The sequence below is a fragment of the Arctopsyche grandis genome, chromosome 6 (genome assembly GCF_051622035.1).
Source record: "Arctopsyche grandis isolate Sample6627 chromosome 6, ASM5162203v2, whole genome shotgun sequence".
NCBI lineage: Eukaryota > Metazoa > Arthropoda > Insecta > Trichoptera > Hydropsychidae > Arctopsyche > Arctopsyche grandis.
The window spans coordinates 9,109,160-9,124,124 of record NC_135360.1 but is presented as its reverse complement, the minus strand read 5'-3'; the positions used below and the strand labels follow the sequence as shown (position 1 = coordinate 9,124,124).

The following is a 14,965-nucleotide window of genomic DNA, read 5'->3' as shown; positions in this document are numbered from 1 at the left end:
AGATTCATTCTTTTCAATATTTCGTTATAAGAAAGTGATTTAAGTTAAGAAGTAATCTTTGTAATTCTCTTTTGTACCCTTTCGACACATATAACATTTTTTTTTTACTATGAGGATTCCATATACCTAAAGCGTATTCTAATTTATGTAGGTCTGATAAAAGTTTTATAGATTTTTGATAATATATAATAGTTAAGTTAAGAAAATTTAATACGCGTTTTATTACATACAAAAATGACAAACATTAATGGTCAAACTTACAGGATTGTACATATATACTAAAAATATGTTAATCACAATAAGTTATAGTGAAAAGCCGTATAAAGAGAGGTAGTATATGTATATGTGCGTGTATTTACATTAACATGCTAATATTTAAGAACCGGAAAGAAATAAATAACGGTTCAGGTCCCTGATTGTAATTCAAGAATCATAAACTCATAATGTAATTTTTTTTGCCTTTTACGTCGTTAATCAATATTGGCAAAATTGAAATATTATATTCGGCAATTATTAATGATTTTTTTTTTCAAAATTTACGAAAGGGTATGGAAATTTTACGTGAATACGATTGATATTTTGAAAGTCATATTGCTTGTGCCCTTGGAGACAACTTTTTCGTTCGGTTTTCAGGTTCAAATTGGAGGACATTCGATGAAAAAAAAGACAAAGGATACATTTAGTAATGAAATACAAAACCAGAAAATGCAATGATGCTAAAAAGAATTTGTAAATTAAATTACAACTACAACAAATCGGCGGAAAGTAATGATCCAAATGCAAGTTAATTCAAACAGCATTCAGTAATAACATTTTTTATTGTATATTAAGACACCACATTAATATTAATAGATCTTTTTATTATAATTTTTACGTATAAATTCAGAATAGCTTAAATTATTAAATATAAATATTTCAAACCACAACTTTATAACTAGTTCAATAGAGGGCAGTAATAAAAAGAGAGAAAGCACTATAGTTGGACAAATATATTAAGGATTTTGCAAAATAGATGCTTAAATTCGGAACGGATGCTAATAAATGCGAAATTCGTAAGATATGCGAGTAGATGCTTCAAAAATAAATGTAAAATTGGTTTTTTTTTAAGATAAAAGTTACCATAATATAAATATGAAACGATAGCTTCATTATACGTATTATTATAGTCTATTGATGGTAAGAAAAATTAAATATGAAGCGTATGGTTGTGCTTCTCAGGATCAATTTGGTGTCCAGCTAATAGTGTGGATGCTGAAAGATATTTCAGTGAATATACATAATATAATTGTAACTGATCGATTTTAGCACACCACAAATCTGTGGTGTGCTAAAATCTAAACATGCTCTATGCTTTTAATTTGATATTGTATTTTTATATACTTGTTTTTGTCTTTGTATTTTTCATCTTATATTTGAATAACAAACATTTTTGTAATTTTCAACTATTTTTTAATTGTTGTATCATTACATTGTATGTACATACATATAATATATAAATTTCGTAAACATTCATCTAAATTATTTATTATTTAAAATTGAAGTCTAATAAAATTAAATGTTAATAAAACACCAAAACGATACATCTTAAACGAATTTTTCTTGGCTATTCCTGAAGTATTTTTATTTTAAAGAGCACAAGCCACGTAAAAAAGGAGACATGGTCGAACTAATTATAGTGTAGAATAAAAATGCAATGTAATTGTTGAAAAATAATTTTTAAAGATTATTTTGTTAAGATATTTTAATTCAATGCAGAAACTATGTGATAAATCTTAATCGAATTCGTCCTTGTAATTCTTCTTAGCAACAGTTATACACATATGTATAATATTCCTGAAATATTATTAGCTAAAATTTCAAATTTCACACTTATTCAAGTTGAAATACATATTACTATTTCATTAAATTTTAGTATAAGTTTCTCATATAATATATTATAGGTAAAAGAGTCCGTTTTTTTAACAGCGCTGAATATATTATGAAAAATCTTGTAGTTGTCGTAGATTACATATTGTATCACTATTTTATGAAATGTTAGTATAAGTTTCACACATTAAAAGAGTCCGTTTTTAGTTTCAATCTTCGAGCTTTGGTTGATATTCAAGGGATGGCAGGTATTTTTCCGGCAATAATTGATCATATGTATATTGTGCTAAGAATGCATTTAAATATTCTTTAGTTTGTCCGTTAAAAAAGTTTTCCATAGCAGGATTGACAGATTTCGTATATTTCGGAAGTTTAATGTTGATTCTATTGTTCACTGTTTTTGCTGCAAACCAAATTACAATTATTTTTAAAAAATTAAAATAAGCTTTTTAAATGCAATTTTGCTCACCGATTATTTTACTTCCTGGGAAAATTTTGGTAAAATATAGATTACCACTTTCATATAAAAAACTGACTTTAACGTCTGTTACTTTAATATATTTTGTACTGTCTTTTACGTACGTCTTAAAGTCAATACTGGCATTTGTGAAGGAACCTGAAATTATAGTTTTCAATTGAAATTATGAGATTGAAATATTTCTCACATGTATTTATATTAACCAAACTCACTCAGCAATCCTGTGACGATTCCAGTTGCACTTATTGTTGATAATGGGTATTCTCTTAATATTTCATAATGTCCAAAAACTTCAAAAGGTCCAATGATGCCATTGATTAAAGTATTTTTTAAACCGCTACCATCGAAGTGCATTCTATACCAAAAATAAAAATATCAAACTACAATATTTTGACACAAATAGAAACCATTACAGAAAGATAATCTCACGTGATATTTTCCACATCATAATTGTGGCATCTTAGTAGGTCCAACTTTGTTATATTCAGAAAAGTTTTTCTTTTAGAATTAATTTTGACATTTTTCAATACATCGTCACAATTTATTTTGCTGATATCCGGTATTGAGTAATTTGAATCACCTGGTTTAAAGTATATATTTTGGAGTATTTTTACAATAAACGGACTACTAGTCATATGTGAACTAGACACAGGACAACCGGTCGCTCTAGATTGGTCACACATGATCACCCGTCACACTTTTACTGGTCACGAGAAAACTGGTCGCACCCTAAACCTGGTCACACCCTAAATCCCCACTTTTCTCGTGATCAATTTTAGGATGTGACCAGTTTTCTCGTGACCAGATTTAGTGTGACGGGTGATCACGTGTGACCGATCTAGAGCGACCGGTTGTCCTGTGACCGGTTCACATTTGACTAGTAATCACTGAACCATTTTTACTCGTTATAATAAAATAATTGCATAATAATGTAAAATAATGATTTTTAAAAATTGAATGAATTACCTGTTTGAAATATTTGTGCCAAGGCTTGTAAGGAATTTTTCATGCAGTCATTTATTTCGGGAGAATCTCTATCACAAATTTTTAAATATGGAGCTGAAATTGAAAGCTAATATCTTTATTTGCAATAAAATTCTGGAATTTATACATATTAGGAGAAAATATCAGTATTCAGATACAGTACAGTAATTTTGATTAAGATTAAATGATATATATGCACATACATACAAATAGACTATATTTTATTTTTTTTTTTTTTTTCTCTGTAATATAAAAAAAATGGGTTACATAGTACATAATATTTTACAGGATATAATGTTTATTTCATAGTTGGACATGTCTTTAATTTTAAAATAAATAAAATTTATTTAATAAAAAAATAAAAAATAAAAATGAAGTGCATACGAGTAGTACAAAAATTTTACATTGTAATAAATATTGTGTGAGAAATAAAATTAACCAGAAAAACAGACAGAAAACCACAACATTTAGTTTTGACAAGACGACAAGAGAGACTGAACGTTTTCATGTTCATTCATGAAAATATAGTGTTTTTACCTCCAATCCCACACAGTGCCAGTTTTAGCGGGGGCTGGGTTGGGCAAATAAGTTAGGGTGCCGAACGATGCGCCAAAGGCGCTTTATAATTTTAAATTAGAGCGCCAAAAGCCATTCAAAATTTTAGATTAGACCGCCAAAGGCGAAAGTTCTTTCTAAGAGTGTTAAGAAAAAAAGCCCGAGGGCACCCTCGGGTGTAAAGCCAGCACTGCCCACACATTTTCTTTCGATGACCAAACAATACTCAACATCCTTGAAGAAATACATCTGGCAGTCGCACAGATAATAGAACATAAAATACCTAACTCTATATCGAAGCTACATATACCTGCTAATCCGGTATTTCCCCGAATTATAGTTCGGGTGTGTTACAAGTTGTAACTTGCAACAGCAATCCACAAGTATATGTACAATAAAACAGACTAAATGCATTTTAAAAAGTACGATGTCTTGTTTCGTATTTTTTAAAGAATATAATTTTTTCGACTCTCATTTCTTTTGACCGCCTTTATATTTCAGCCGCCTGTGTGCGTTGCACACATTTGTACATATGGAAGAAGCGGCCCTGGTTGTACGTGTCCTTAAAACAATTTTAAAATGCCGTCTCCTAGGGGTAAACTTGAAGTAGCAATTTATAACGTTATAAGTTTTAGTTGCACTGTCAATATTGTACAGATAGATAGGCATACACAGTGGTGTATTGCTAAAATAAGTGCCGGGGTGCTGAACTTACATAAATGTATAGGTATGTATGTATGTACCTCCAACTCGTCTAAAATTTTTCGAATTGGCTAATATTGATTTTTCAAAATATTTTTATATATTTAAAATTTTTGTGAAAATAAATATAAGATAATATAAAGGGGGAATTTTTAGGGGTCATATATAATTTTTTTTTAATTCATAAATTACACTAAAATTTATAACCGATAAATAAAAACATTCAGTTCCATTTATGTATAAGTGATTGATAAATTTGATTTCTTTGATTCATCTAATATAAAATTTCGATAGAGACTTTGTATGTATGTATGTTTGTTTGTTTGGTTCGTAGAATCCGTGACGTTCAATTTATAAACAAATGAATATTCAAATAAATTTAATAGAATGTTTACTATTAGATTGGCCATTTTAAGCGGTTTATATTACAAATACTGAGCGAAGCCGGGTAAAAACACTGGCACATAATAATATATATAAAAACATAAAAACGTTTGTGGCAGATGCGTAGACAAATATGGAGATTTAAAAAAAATAACAAATTTTAAAGGAGTATATGATATGCATAGTGATGTGGCGTGACGACCGATCATGTCGAGAAGACGCGAGGAAGTGGGGGGGGGGTTTGGAGCGTCTGGCATGTGTTCCTGATATTGAGTGAGTTGGAACGGGTGGCGTCAGCGTCAGATGCACTGTGCGGGAGCGTACACACACACACACACATTCATTAATTTATCATTTCGAATGGGTAAAATGTTTACTATTAGTTTAGCCATGTATATGCGTTTTATATTACAAATACCGAGCGAAACCGGGTAAAAACACTAGTTATTAATATTTAAATGTATTAATATACAACACATGATATTTACGCAATTCTTTGGCGCAGATCGAAGCGAAGCAGGTAATAGTCATATATAATATTTCTCGCATTTTGGCAATTACCAATTCATCATTTACGACTGCTCCATACAAATACTACATATACTATGATAATATGACATTGGTGAAAATATGGACGATGTTAAATGACGGGTCACTTACATTTATATGTATATAGAAAAAGAGAGCGATAAAAACGAACGATAATGAAACTTATATAATAACATTTTTTAATTGCAAATATATGTACATACATATGTAGATTATTTCATACTAGTGAGTACGTATGTACATACATACATATGTATATGAAGTTCATATAATTTTTAAGTTTCAGTCCGATATTAATCATGACTGTCATTAATATTAAATGTATTTATGTACATACATACTTACATAAATTAGATACATAGTGTATTGAAATTACTTTTGATACTCTTCTGCAATGCCGTAACAACGCATTGGCAACAGGATGGTGCCAAAATCAATAATAAAATTATTTTATTTTTTAATTTTGTAATTCTATTTCAATTGTTCAATTTTTTTATTTTAATAATAATATTTTATTGTATTAAAATATATTTATTATTTATTTAATACAATAAATGGGACGCCAAATTAGATATTTGCCAAGGGCGCCAAAATCGTTGCCGAGAAACACGGCTCTGCCCTTTTGGATTAGTTTTGCTTAAAGATTATAATAAATTGATTATATTTGACATTTTACACATGTATGTATGTATATGTACATATGTGTGTACGTGTGTGGCATGATGCAAGATATGTAACAGGCATAAATTTGTATTTTAATTTTTTTCCCTAACGAATATTTTAAAGGTTGTGGCTATTTGCAGGTACTAAATCTGCGACGGGCGCAAAGCCTTCTACGCATGCGCGTGAACTTATATACCGATTATAATTTCTTACATTTGATGTATGCTAGACTTGTTTAATCAATCGTTCACTATACATGAGGCAACTAAATTTCGCACGTTATTATAATAGATTTATATCATTTAGCTAGTTCGCGGCTTGTACTTGTATGTAGGTATTATACGTTGTACATATATGATAATAATTTTCTAACAATTAATAATATTAACTAATTTGGATTATATTTTTTACTCTACGTCACTCTACGAGTTCGAACTAAATTTTAAGAGGTTTAAAACAAAATTTTAACAGGTAACACGCTGACAGTGACAGTTCACACGCATGCGTAGAAGGCTTTGCAACTGTTGCAGATATATGTAGTACCTGCAAATAGCCAATAATTCGCAGATATAGTACCAGCAAATAGCCAATAATTTGCAGATATAGTACCTGCAAATAGCCACAACCTATTTTAAATGAAAAATAAAACGGTGCTACTTTAGTATGCGGTCTATCTTAGCATGCGATCTATCTTTGAATCGCAGTCGCCTATTTTTAACTTTAGCTATGTACGTAGTAACAATAGATGAAGTTTTATGATCATGCAAAAATGCGAACTCGTTTTTATTTGTATCGTAGCAACGAAATGTTTATTACAATTTTTGTTTTGTCCTGCCACCTCATAATGTTGTCGAAGCATTTTTATCAAAATATCGTCAGCAGATACATATCTCTTAACCAAATCTTAAATGAATAGGGTCAATCTTAACTTAACCTAACCTATCCTGACCCTTAAATAAATAGGTGCAAAAACTATTATTTTTGTGACAAAAAGTGAGTATTGGATTTGGAGCCAGGTATTTTTTGTAATGATTGTGGTATTTAATTGCTTTAAAATACGTATAATTAGTTATCTAGCGAATTTTAAATAACAAAAATATTTTTTTACACATTTTGCTTACATATTGCTTGTCTGCTGTAAACGAATTTTCCCGTCGATGTTTAGATTTGAAATTCGATGGCAAAATAAAAAAAATCCAAAACTAGCGAATGCGATGATACAAAAAAAGAATTTGAAAAATAAATTCCAACTACAACAAGCTGAAAAGTGCTGAACTCGTCCTGTAAGCTAATTCAACCGGCATTCAATAATTCAATAATTACATTTTTTTTTATTAAAAGCACTGCGTTAATAATAATTGATTTTTATATTATAATTATATATACGATTACACATGAATTTAGCTTAAATTATTAAATATAATCTAAGTTTTGAACCACAGCATTAAAAAAAAGCATTAGTCAGAGACACGTATTTTTAGCATTTTGCGATAGATGCTAATAAATAGATGCTTAAGGTGACCATATTTCCCAGGTCTGAAAACGGGACGCTCCGCAAAAAATTGTCCCCCTTAATTTATAAAAAAAAAAAAGTGTTCCAAACTTTATAATTTTTCCCTTGAATAATTTTGTATTCCCTTCTTGGTAATACAAGCAGCTTTATATTTTTTTCAGAATGTAGAATTCTTGTTTACAAGGAAAATAGAAAAGGTTAAAAAAATAATGTAATATTCGATGTCCACGCGCCATAGACTGATATTTTTTCTGAAACGCATTAAATTTTCCAAAAACATATTCTCAGTTTCTTTTAATTGCAAAAATTATGTGCAATTGAAAATTTTGATATCTTATTTTGTTAAGTAATATAATTTCCATCGGAACATACATTTCTTTAAAAGAATTGTATGTTCCGGTAAAGAAAATAGATAAAAAAATAAATATAATGAAAATAATAAATAGCACAAAGGGATTCTTTATGAATATTGTAACAAAATATTTAATTTTACTTTAAAATGAATTGATATATTGTATATAAATGTAGTATATTTATATCATAATTTTTTTTTTGAACAAGGAAAAATGTGGAAATAAATACAATATAGAAAAAATAAATTAGTAGTCAGAAAAAACCGGACAAATCAAACAATTTTACGAAAAAGACCGAACTAACGCAAATTACGTAAAAATCGGGACTTTCCCGGCCGAAATGGGAGGTATATATTATTGAATGAAAATTACATGAAAAATCGACAAAATTTTTTTTTTTAATTAATACATACATACATTCCGTTTTTATGTTGCACTGTAATTTATAAGTTATTCCTGAAGTATTTTTGTTTTAAATTTAAACTTAAACCGCCATAGTTTAAATATAACTATTTTATAAAATGTTTGTAGATATTTCTCATATTAAAAGAGTAAGTTTTTCAGCAGCAATTCTGCAGCATCTTCTGAAGGCAGTGGTTGATTTTCACGGGATGGTGGCGATTCATTTTCCGGTAATAATTGATCATATGTATATTGTGCTAAGAATGTATTTAGATGTTTCTTAAATTTGTCGTTAAAACAGTTTTCCAATATAACATAGATGGATTTCGAGTATTTCAGAAATTTAATGTTGATTTTATCGATCACTCTATTGGCTGCAAATCCACAATACAATAATTTATTATTTTTAATTAGATTGAGTTTTCTTAATTCAATTTTTCTTACCGAAAAAGTTATTAAGAGAGTTAATTTTTGTATAATTTAAAATACCACTCTTATATAATAAGCCGACTTCAACGTACGTTGCATTAATATATTTTTTACTATCTTTTTCGTATGTCTCAAAGTCAATATTGACGTTTACGAAGGAACCTGAAATTTAAGTTTTCAATTAATGTTGTGAAATTGAAATATTTATATCATATAGATTAATTAAACACACTCGACATTCCCGTTATGTTTCCACTTGTTTTAAAATTGAAATTAAATGGATATTCTCTTAATATTTGATAATCTCCAAAAACGTCAAAAGGCCCAATGATGCCATTGATAAAAGTATGTTTTAAATCGCTGCCATTGAAAGTCATTCTAAAATAATAATAAAAAATGTCAAACTATAATATTTTGGTACAAAAAGAGGCCGACACAACAAAAAAAACTCACGTTATATTTTTCACATTATAGTTGGAGAATCCTCGTAGTTTCGAGTTTGTTATATTTACCAAAGTACTTCTTTTCGAATCGATCTTGACATTTTTCAATAAATTGTCACAATTAATTTGGCTGATATCCGGTATTGAGTAATTTAAATCACCTGATTTATTTAAGTATATATTTCGGAGTATTTTTACTTATAATAAAAATATAATATTTGCATACGTATTGTATATGTGGTAAAATGATAATTTAAAAATTGAATGAATAACCTGTTTGAAATATTTGTGCAAAGGCTTGTAAGGAATTTTTCATGCAGTCATTTATTTCGGGAGAATTTCTATAGCAGATGTTTAAATATGGAGCTGAAATTGAATGATAATATCTTTATTTGCAATAAAATATGACACTGAAATTAAATATATACATATTAAGAGGATAGATAATTATTGACAGATTCAGTACAGTAATTTTGATCTGATAATATAAATAGAATTTATAATATACAAAACTCAAACATACTCAAATTTAATAATATACAAAATTTGATATTTACGCAGTTCCTTGGCGAAGATCGAAACGCAGCAAATAATAGTCAAATATAATATTTCTCTCATTTTGGCAATTAATATGTCATTTATTTATTATACATTTATTATATGTAAATACGACTGCTCGGTAGAAATACTACCAACAAAATGACATTGATGAAAAAATGAACGATGTTAAATGACGGGTCACTTACTCAATATGTACATAGAAAAAGAGGGCGATAAAGACGCACGATAATAAAACTATAATATTACAATAACATAAATATAAATATGAAATATTTGCAGCAATTGAAATAAACACATTTTTTATTTCAAATGTACATTGAGCGACATTTCAATATTGATCATGACTAATTACTCTTACTTGTACATATTTACATATGTAAATACATACCTTCATTACATATGTACATAATATGGCATGTAATATAAACACCGGAAGTGCGTTAAATACATTTTTTTATCTTTTATGTCAATTCATACTATCCAGCACTGTAAGCAGCAACAGCCCGGCACGGAAAAGAAAATCTAATAATACTGTAACATGGACGTGAAGAGGGGGCTTCCAGGATCGGAGAGAAAGACACAGTAGTGTTGTAGGAGTGGTTTATTGGTCCGCACCCGTCGGCTCTTCAGCTCGGAATGCCTTTCAGTTCGAGGGCGTCCAATATTTATACATATCGGGTGCTCAGCGCATTCAGATATTGTATGCGCGATCTTATTGGTCGATGAGCCGGGCGATCCTATTGGCCGTTACATACGGTTCCGCGACAAATCACTCACGGATTTTACACTCAACGGCGTTACACCTACGAAATTCAGCGACAAACCACTCACGCGACAACTGCCTCACGGCCATTACACTTACAGATAAATCACTCATATCAAAATCATCATCATCATCATTTACAGCCATTCGCCATCCACTGCTGGATGAAGGACTCTCCAACACGCTTCCACTCGTCTCTGTTTTGAGCAACACTCATCCATCTCACCCCGCACATTTTCCTAATTTCGTTCACCCATCTTCCTTGCGGTCTTCCTTTTACCCTTTTGCATTCTCTCGGGTACCATTCAAGCACTTCTTTTGTCCACTTTTCGTCCATCCTCCTAGCTACGTGACCCGCCCATTGCCATTTCAATCTCTTCACTATATCCACTATGTCCACTACTCTTGTCATACTTCTCACCCACGTGTTCCGCTTTCTGTCTTTCCTCGTTATGCCAAGCATACAGCGTTCCATACTTCTTTGAGTGCATTGGATTTTATGTAGCAAATTGGCGTTCAGTGTCCAAGTTTCACGTCCATACGTCATCACTGGCAAAATGCATTGATCAAAGATCTTTTTCTTCAGGCAGAGTGGCATTTTTGATTTAAAAACAGAATTCATCCGTCCAAATGCACTCCATCCTAGTTTCATACGTCTCTTTATCTCTTCATCTTTACTACCAGACAAGTCAATTATTTGACCTAAATATAAATAATTATTTACTACTTCTACTGGTTTATCATCTAAGGGGATGCTATCAGGCATGCAATAACTATTGAACATTAGTTTAGTCTTATCTACGTTAATTTTTAATCCTACTTTTCTACTTTCCCTGTCCAGCTGTGTTAGTCTGATAAGTAGGTCAGCTGAATCACGAGCTACTAAAACTATATCGTCTGCGAACCGAAGGTGACTCAAAAAGCGACCATTGATGCTTACTCCGGCTGTATCCCAATCCAAGTTCCTGAAAACTCCCTCAAGCACCGCATTGAATATATATATATATATATATATATATATATATATATATATATGCCCCCTACGCCCCCCGTGGCCTTCACTTCCGGCGTCCACCGGGCCTTCACCCCCGTCCCCCGTCCCCATGTCATCATGGAAATTTTGACTTGTTTTCGAAGTTCCCAACCAACAATATTTACAAAGTCTCTTTCGAAATTATATATTAATAGATGATTGACATTTAAAAAAGTTGAATGTTTGCATTATTACTTAAATAAAAATTCGTTGAAAAAACAAAAACAAATTTTATTGAAATTTCATATAAATTTATGCTCTTGGAAGTACTTGATCGTACGTATATTTGGAGAAAAATAGATTGGTAATATGCAATAGTTGTTTAGAAAGTTCTCGTTGCAATTGAGGTGTCAAATCCTTCGTATATGTTTTGAAACTACTGTTAATACTCTTCTGGATTTGTTTTGCTGAAACATAATAAATAATAAATTGATTATATTTGACATTTACATATGATTATGTTTGTGGCACGATGTAAACAGGCATAAATTGTATAAATAAACGAATATTTTAAATGAAAAATAAAATTTATATCGTTTTACACATATACAATGCAAACTTATATAACATCAACATAACATTACCTAGAATTTTACTACTTGGAAATACATCGTGAAGAATCATATTGCCACCGTTGATTTTAATATTCAAACCAACGTGAATAACGTTGATATATTCCTTATGATTCCTCTTTACAATCTTGTACGACAATCTGACACGAGTTTTAACATCACCTGCAATCGAAAATTGCCTCTGATTACACAAAATTGAACGACGCAGATCTCACAACCATGTTTATCATAAAACGAAAACAGAGACCGTGACCTAATGATAAATCGCATTGGCGCATGTTTGCACTTAAAAAAAAATACATGAAACACACTCACTGAAATATCCTGTGATTTTTCCAGAGTTGGAAACTCTTATGGCATCCACCCTACCATTGAGATCGTATTCTCCATCTATTCGAAGCGAATCAACATGAGCATCGAAGGTTATCAACTTGGAACCAATATTTATACTGCAACGCAACACACATTCACAAAAAATGCATTCAAATTTAACATATAAAAATCAAATTAAATAAAAACCCACCGCAAATTAGTCACGTTATAATTCGAATAGCCGTTTATATTGAAATTTTTCACAGTAAACGTCGATGTTTTATTAGGACCAGTAGATTTCTGATCCAGCAGAGTTTCTATATGTATCGGCTCCAATTTTGGTATACCCTTTTCGACATCACCTATTCAATATATAATCTGTTATTAAATTTTGATACAAACAACATTTAATTCAACAAAAATCAATTGAAAATGTAACCCAGTCTCGTATACTGTTGCAGGTCATTTAAACTGCGTTCAATGCATTGATCTAACTGTGGGTCGTTCCTTCGGCAAATTTCTAAGTAATCAGCTAAAATTTTGTTACAATTTGATTTATTAGAGATCCTCGATGGTCGTTTAAAAAAATATGTAAAACATTTGTGTTGAATACGTACGCAAATCTTTGGCGAAAGTTTGTGTATAGATTAAAGCAAGTGCTAAAAATAAGAATTTTCCCATTGTAAATTTTAGGTGTAATAATAAACCAAAGCAACGTTAACAATGCTCATTAATCAAAATCAAACTGAAATCAAATCAAAACATAGCATATGTTTAATATATGGGACACGAGTGTTGATAAGGAAAGTAGCGAATATCAAACCATGCATGTTACCACGACTAAATGCCGACACCAATTATATTTTAAATACGCCATAATAAGCTTTGTTTTCCTAAAATAGTTTTATAGACAATAAAAGACAAAAAATTATAAAGCAATAAAGATGAGCTTTAAACTTGGCACGCGTCACGCTGCACGAAGACGTCCTCGTACTTTGTCACGAATGTCTTCTAATCATTTTCAAGAATTATAAAAAAAAGTGTAAGAATGGGTTTTTCAATTTTTTTACATATAACTGAACAAGCTCTCAATCATGCACCTCAATTTTAAGCTACAATAAGATAATTTTGTATAAATAAACTGCTAAAATCTATCAATTGGAACCGCTGATTTAATGTATACTTTTGCACTATATTCAGCGGCCCTGATCGTTATATACATACATATATGTACAATGATTACACTGAGCAACAACAAAAAAATACCAGAGCGGAGACTAACCAATATTTACTAAGTTTGTCCCATTGGATTTGAATATGATAATGATTTTTGTTGGTTAGTGATCGTTTACGAGATATGGGCGTTTAAAAAAACGCGCAATTTTTATAGTTTTTTGGCTTTTGCGGTCTTGAACTCAAAATCTAGTATTGATGTGCTCAAAATCAGTATTGGAATCAATAGTCAGATGTTTTTTCTATTGATTGTGATTTTTTTTATTTTAAAATACTTATAATTAATTGTCTAGCAAATTTTAAAAGTCAAAAATGATTTTTTTTACGGATTTTTTCTCCGTGCTATTTTGCGTTTATTTGGCCAGTTTTTTTTATGTCACCACGTTCATAAGGATTGATTTTCTATCTCAATGTTTTTATCTATCTCAGTTTTTATCAAAACGTACTAACTCAAGCGGTAATTGCGTTAGAAACACTTTCGTTCAGTTCCCGTGAGCGTACAGCACATAGTGTTGGTGCAAGCGAGATGGTAAGTCCGCGGCTTACGCGCTTAAGTGGCGGACTCTCGTTTGCCATCTCGCTTACACCAACGCTATCTTGTGTTGAACGTGGTGAAATAAAAAAACTGGACAAATAAACGCAAAATAGCACGGAGCAAAAATCCGTAAAAAAAAAATCATTTTTGACTTTTAAAATTTGCTAGACAATTAATTATAAGTATTTTAAAACAATAAAAAATCACAATCAATAGAAAAAACATCTGAATATTGATTCCAATACTTACTTTGAGCACTTCAATTCAATTCAATTCACTTCAACTTCAATACTTTGAGTTAAAGACCGCAAATGCCAAAAAACTATAAAAATCGCGCGTTTTTTTAAACGCCCATATCTCATAAACGATCACTAACCAAAAAAAAATCACTATCGTATTCGAATTCAGTGAGTCAAACTTAGTAAATATTGGTTAGTCTCCGCTCTGATAACTCAAAAACGTGATTTTTTGTCGCTCAATGTTATTAAACATATCAAAATTCACACCATGCAATTCTATAAAATTTTATATTTCGTACCTACTTTATAATATGGATAATATATACATATATTTGTAATGTATCCGAATATAAAAATTAGGCGCCTGCATGATCTCATACAGTATGTTGACAACTC

General features: G+C 30.4%; 3 protein-coding genes across 4 annotated transcripts; all 3 read right to left on the bottom strand.

The window, feature by feature from the left end:
- Positions 1-1,431: 1,431 nt before the first annotated feature.
- LOC143913462 (uncharacterized) lies at positions 1,432-5,614 on the bottom strand. The gene is made up of 6 exons (XM_077433280.1): positions 5,458-5,614; positions 3,311-3,403; positions 2,774-2,924; positions 2,557-2,699; positions 2,336-2,482; positions 1,432-2,269 (listed from the first exon to the last, which is right to left on the bottom strand). Exons 1-6 carry the CDS (start codon positions 5,516-5,518, stop codon positions 2,076-2,078), a joined length of 789 nt encoding a protein of 262 aa, XP_077289406.1. The 5' UTR covers positions 5,519-5,614; the 3' UTR covers positions 1,432-2,075.
- A 2,594-nt stretch (positions 5,615-8,208) lies between these two features.
- Positions 8,209-10,523, bottom strand: LOC143913461 (uncharacterized). 2 transcript variants are annotated; one of them, XM_077433279.1, is made up of 6 exons: positions 10,415-10,523; positions 9,595-9,687; positions 9,332-9,482; positions 9,111-9,256; positions 8,894-9,040; positions 8,209-8,823 (listed from the first exon to the last, which is right to left on the bottom strand). In XM_077433279.1, the coding sequence occupies exons 2-6, from the start codon at positions 9,635-9,637 to the stop codon at positions 8,591-8,593; spliced, it is 720 nt and encodes a 239-aa protein (XP_077289405.1). In that variant the 5' UTR covers positions 9,638-9,687; positions 10,415-10,523; the 3' UTR covers positions 8,209-8,590. The 2 variants fall into 2 exon arrangements, with proteins under 2 accessions (XP_077289405.1, XP_077289404.1); XM_077433278.1 differs by lacking the exon at positions 10,415-10,523 and adding an exon at positions 9,879-10,131.
- Positions 10,524-11,814: 1,291 nt separating this feature from the next.
- On the bottom strand, positions 11,815-13,559 carry LOC143913460 (circadian clock-controlled protein daywake-like). Its single transcript, XM_077433277.1, has 6 exons — positions 13,180-13,559; positions 13,002-13,094; positions 12,774-12,924; positions 12,566-12,699; positions 12,263-12,412; positions 11,815-12,085 (listed from the first exon to the last, which is right to left on the bottom strand). Exons 1-6 carry the CDS (start codon positions 13,241-13,243, stop codon positions 11,931-11,933), a joined length of 747 nt encoding a protein of 248 aa, XP_077289403.1. The 5' UTR covers positions 13,244-13,559; the 3' UTR covers positions 11,815-11,930.
- Between the last annotated feature and the right edge of the window lie 1,406 nt (positions 13,560-14,965).

What these genes read in the sequence shown, in the direction of transcription:
- LOC143913460 (XM_077433277.1), bottom strand. Translation starts at nt 13,243, where the DNA reads ATGGGAAAATTCTTATTTTTAGCACTTGCTTTAATCTATACACAAACT. An exon ending in GCAACAGTATACGAGACTGG is followed by an intron (nt 12,925 to 13,001) that starts GTTACATTTTCA and finishes TATATTGAATAG; the next exon opens with GTGATGTCGAAAAGGGTATA. An exon ending in TCCAAGTAGTAAAATTCTAG is followed by an intron (nt 12,086 to 12,262) that starts GTAATGTTATGT and finishes ATTATGTTTCAG; the next exon opens with CAAAACAAATCCAGAAGAGT.
- LOC143913462 (XM_077433280.1), bottom strand. Translation starts at nt 5,518, where the DNA reads ATGCGAGAAATATTATATATGACTATTACCTGCTTCGCTTCGATCTGC. An exon ending in GATCTGCGCCAAAGAATTGC is followed by an intron (nt 3,404 to 5,457) that starts GTAAATATCATG and finishes TTTCAATTTCAG; the next exon opens with CTCCATATTTAAAAATTTGT. An exon ending in GGCACAAATATTTCAAACAG is followed by an intron (nt 2,925 to 3,310) that starts GTAATTCATTCA and finishes ACTTTAAACCAG; the next exon opens with GTGATTCAAATTACTCAATA.
- LOC143913461 (XM_077433278.1), bottom strand. Translation starts at nt 9,939, where the DNA reads ATGAGAGAAATATTATATTTGACTATTATTTGCTGCGTTTCGATCTTC. An exon ending in GATCTTCGCCAAGGAACTGC is followed by an intron (nt 9,688 to 9,878) that starts GTAAATATCAAA and finishes ATTCAATTTCAG; the next exon opens with CTCCATATTTAAACATCTGC. An exon ending in AAACATAACGGGAATGTCGA is followed by an intron (nt 9,041 to 9,110) that starts GTGTGTTTAATT and finishes CTTAAATTTCAG; the next exon opens with GTTCCTTCGTAAACGTCAAT.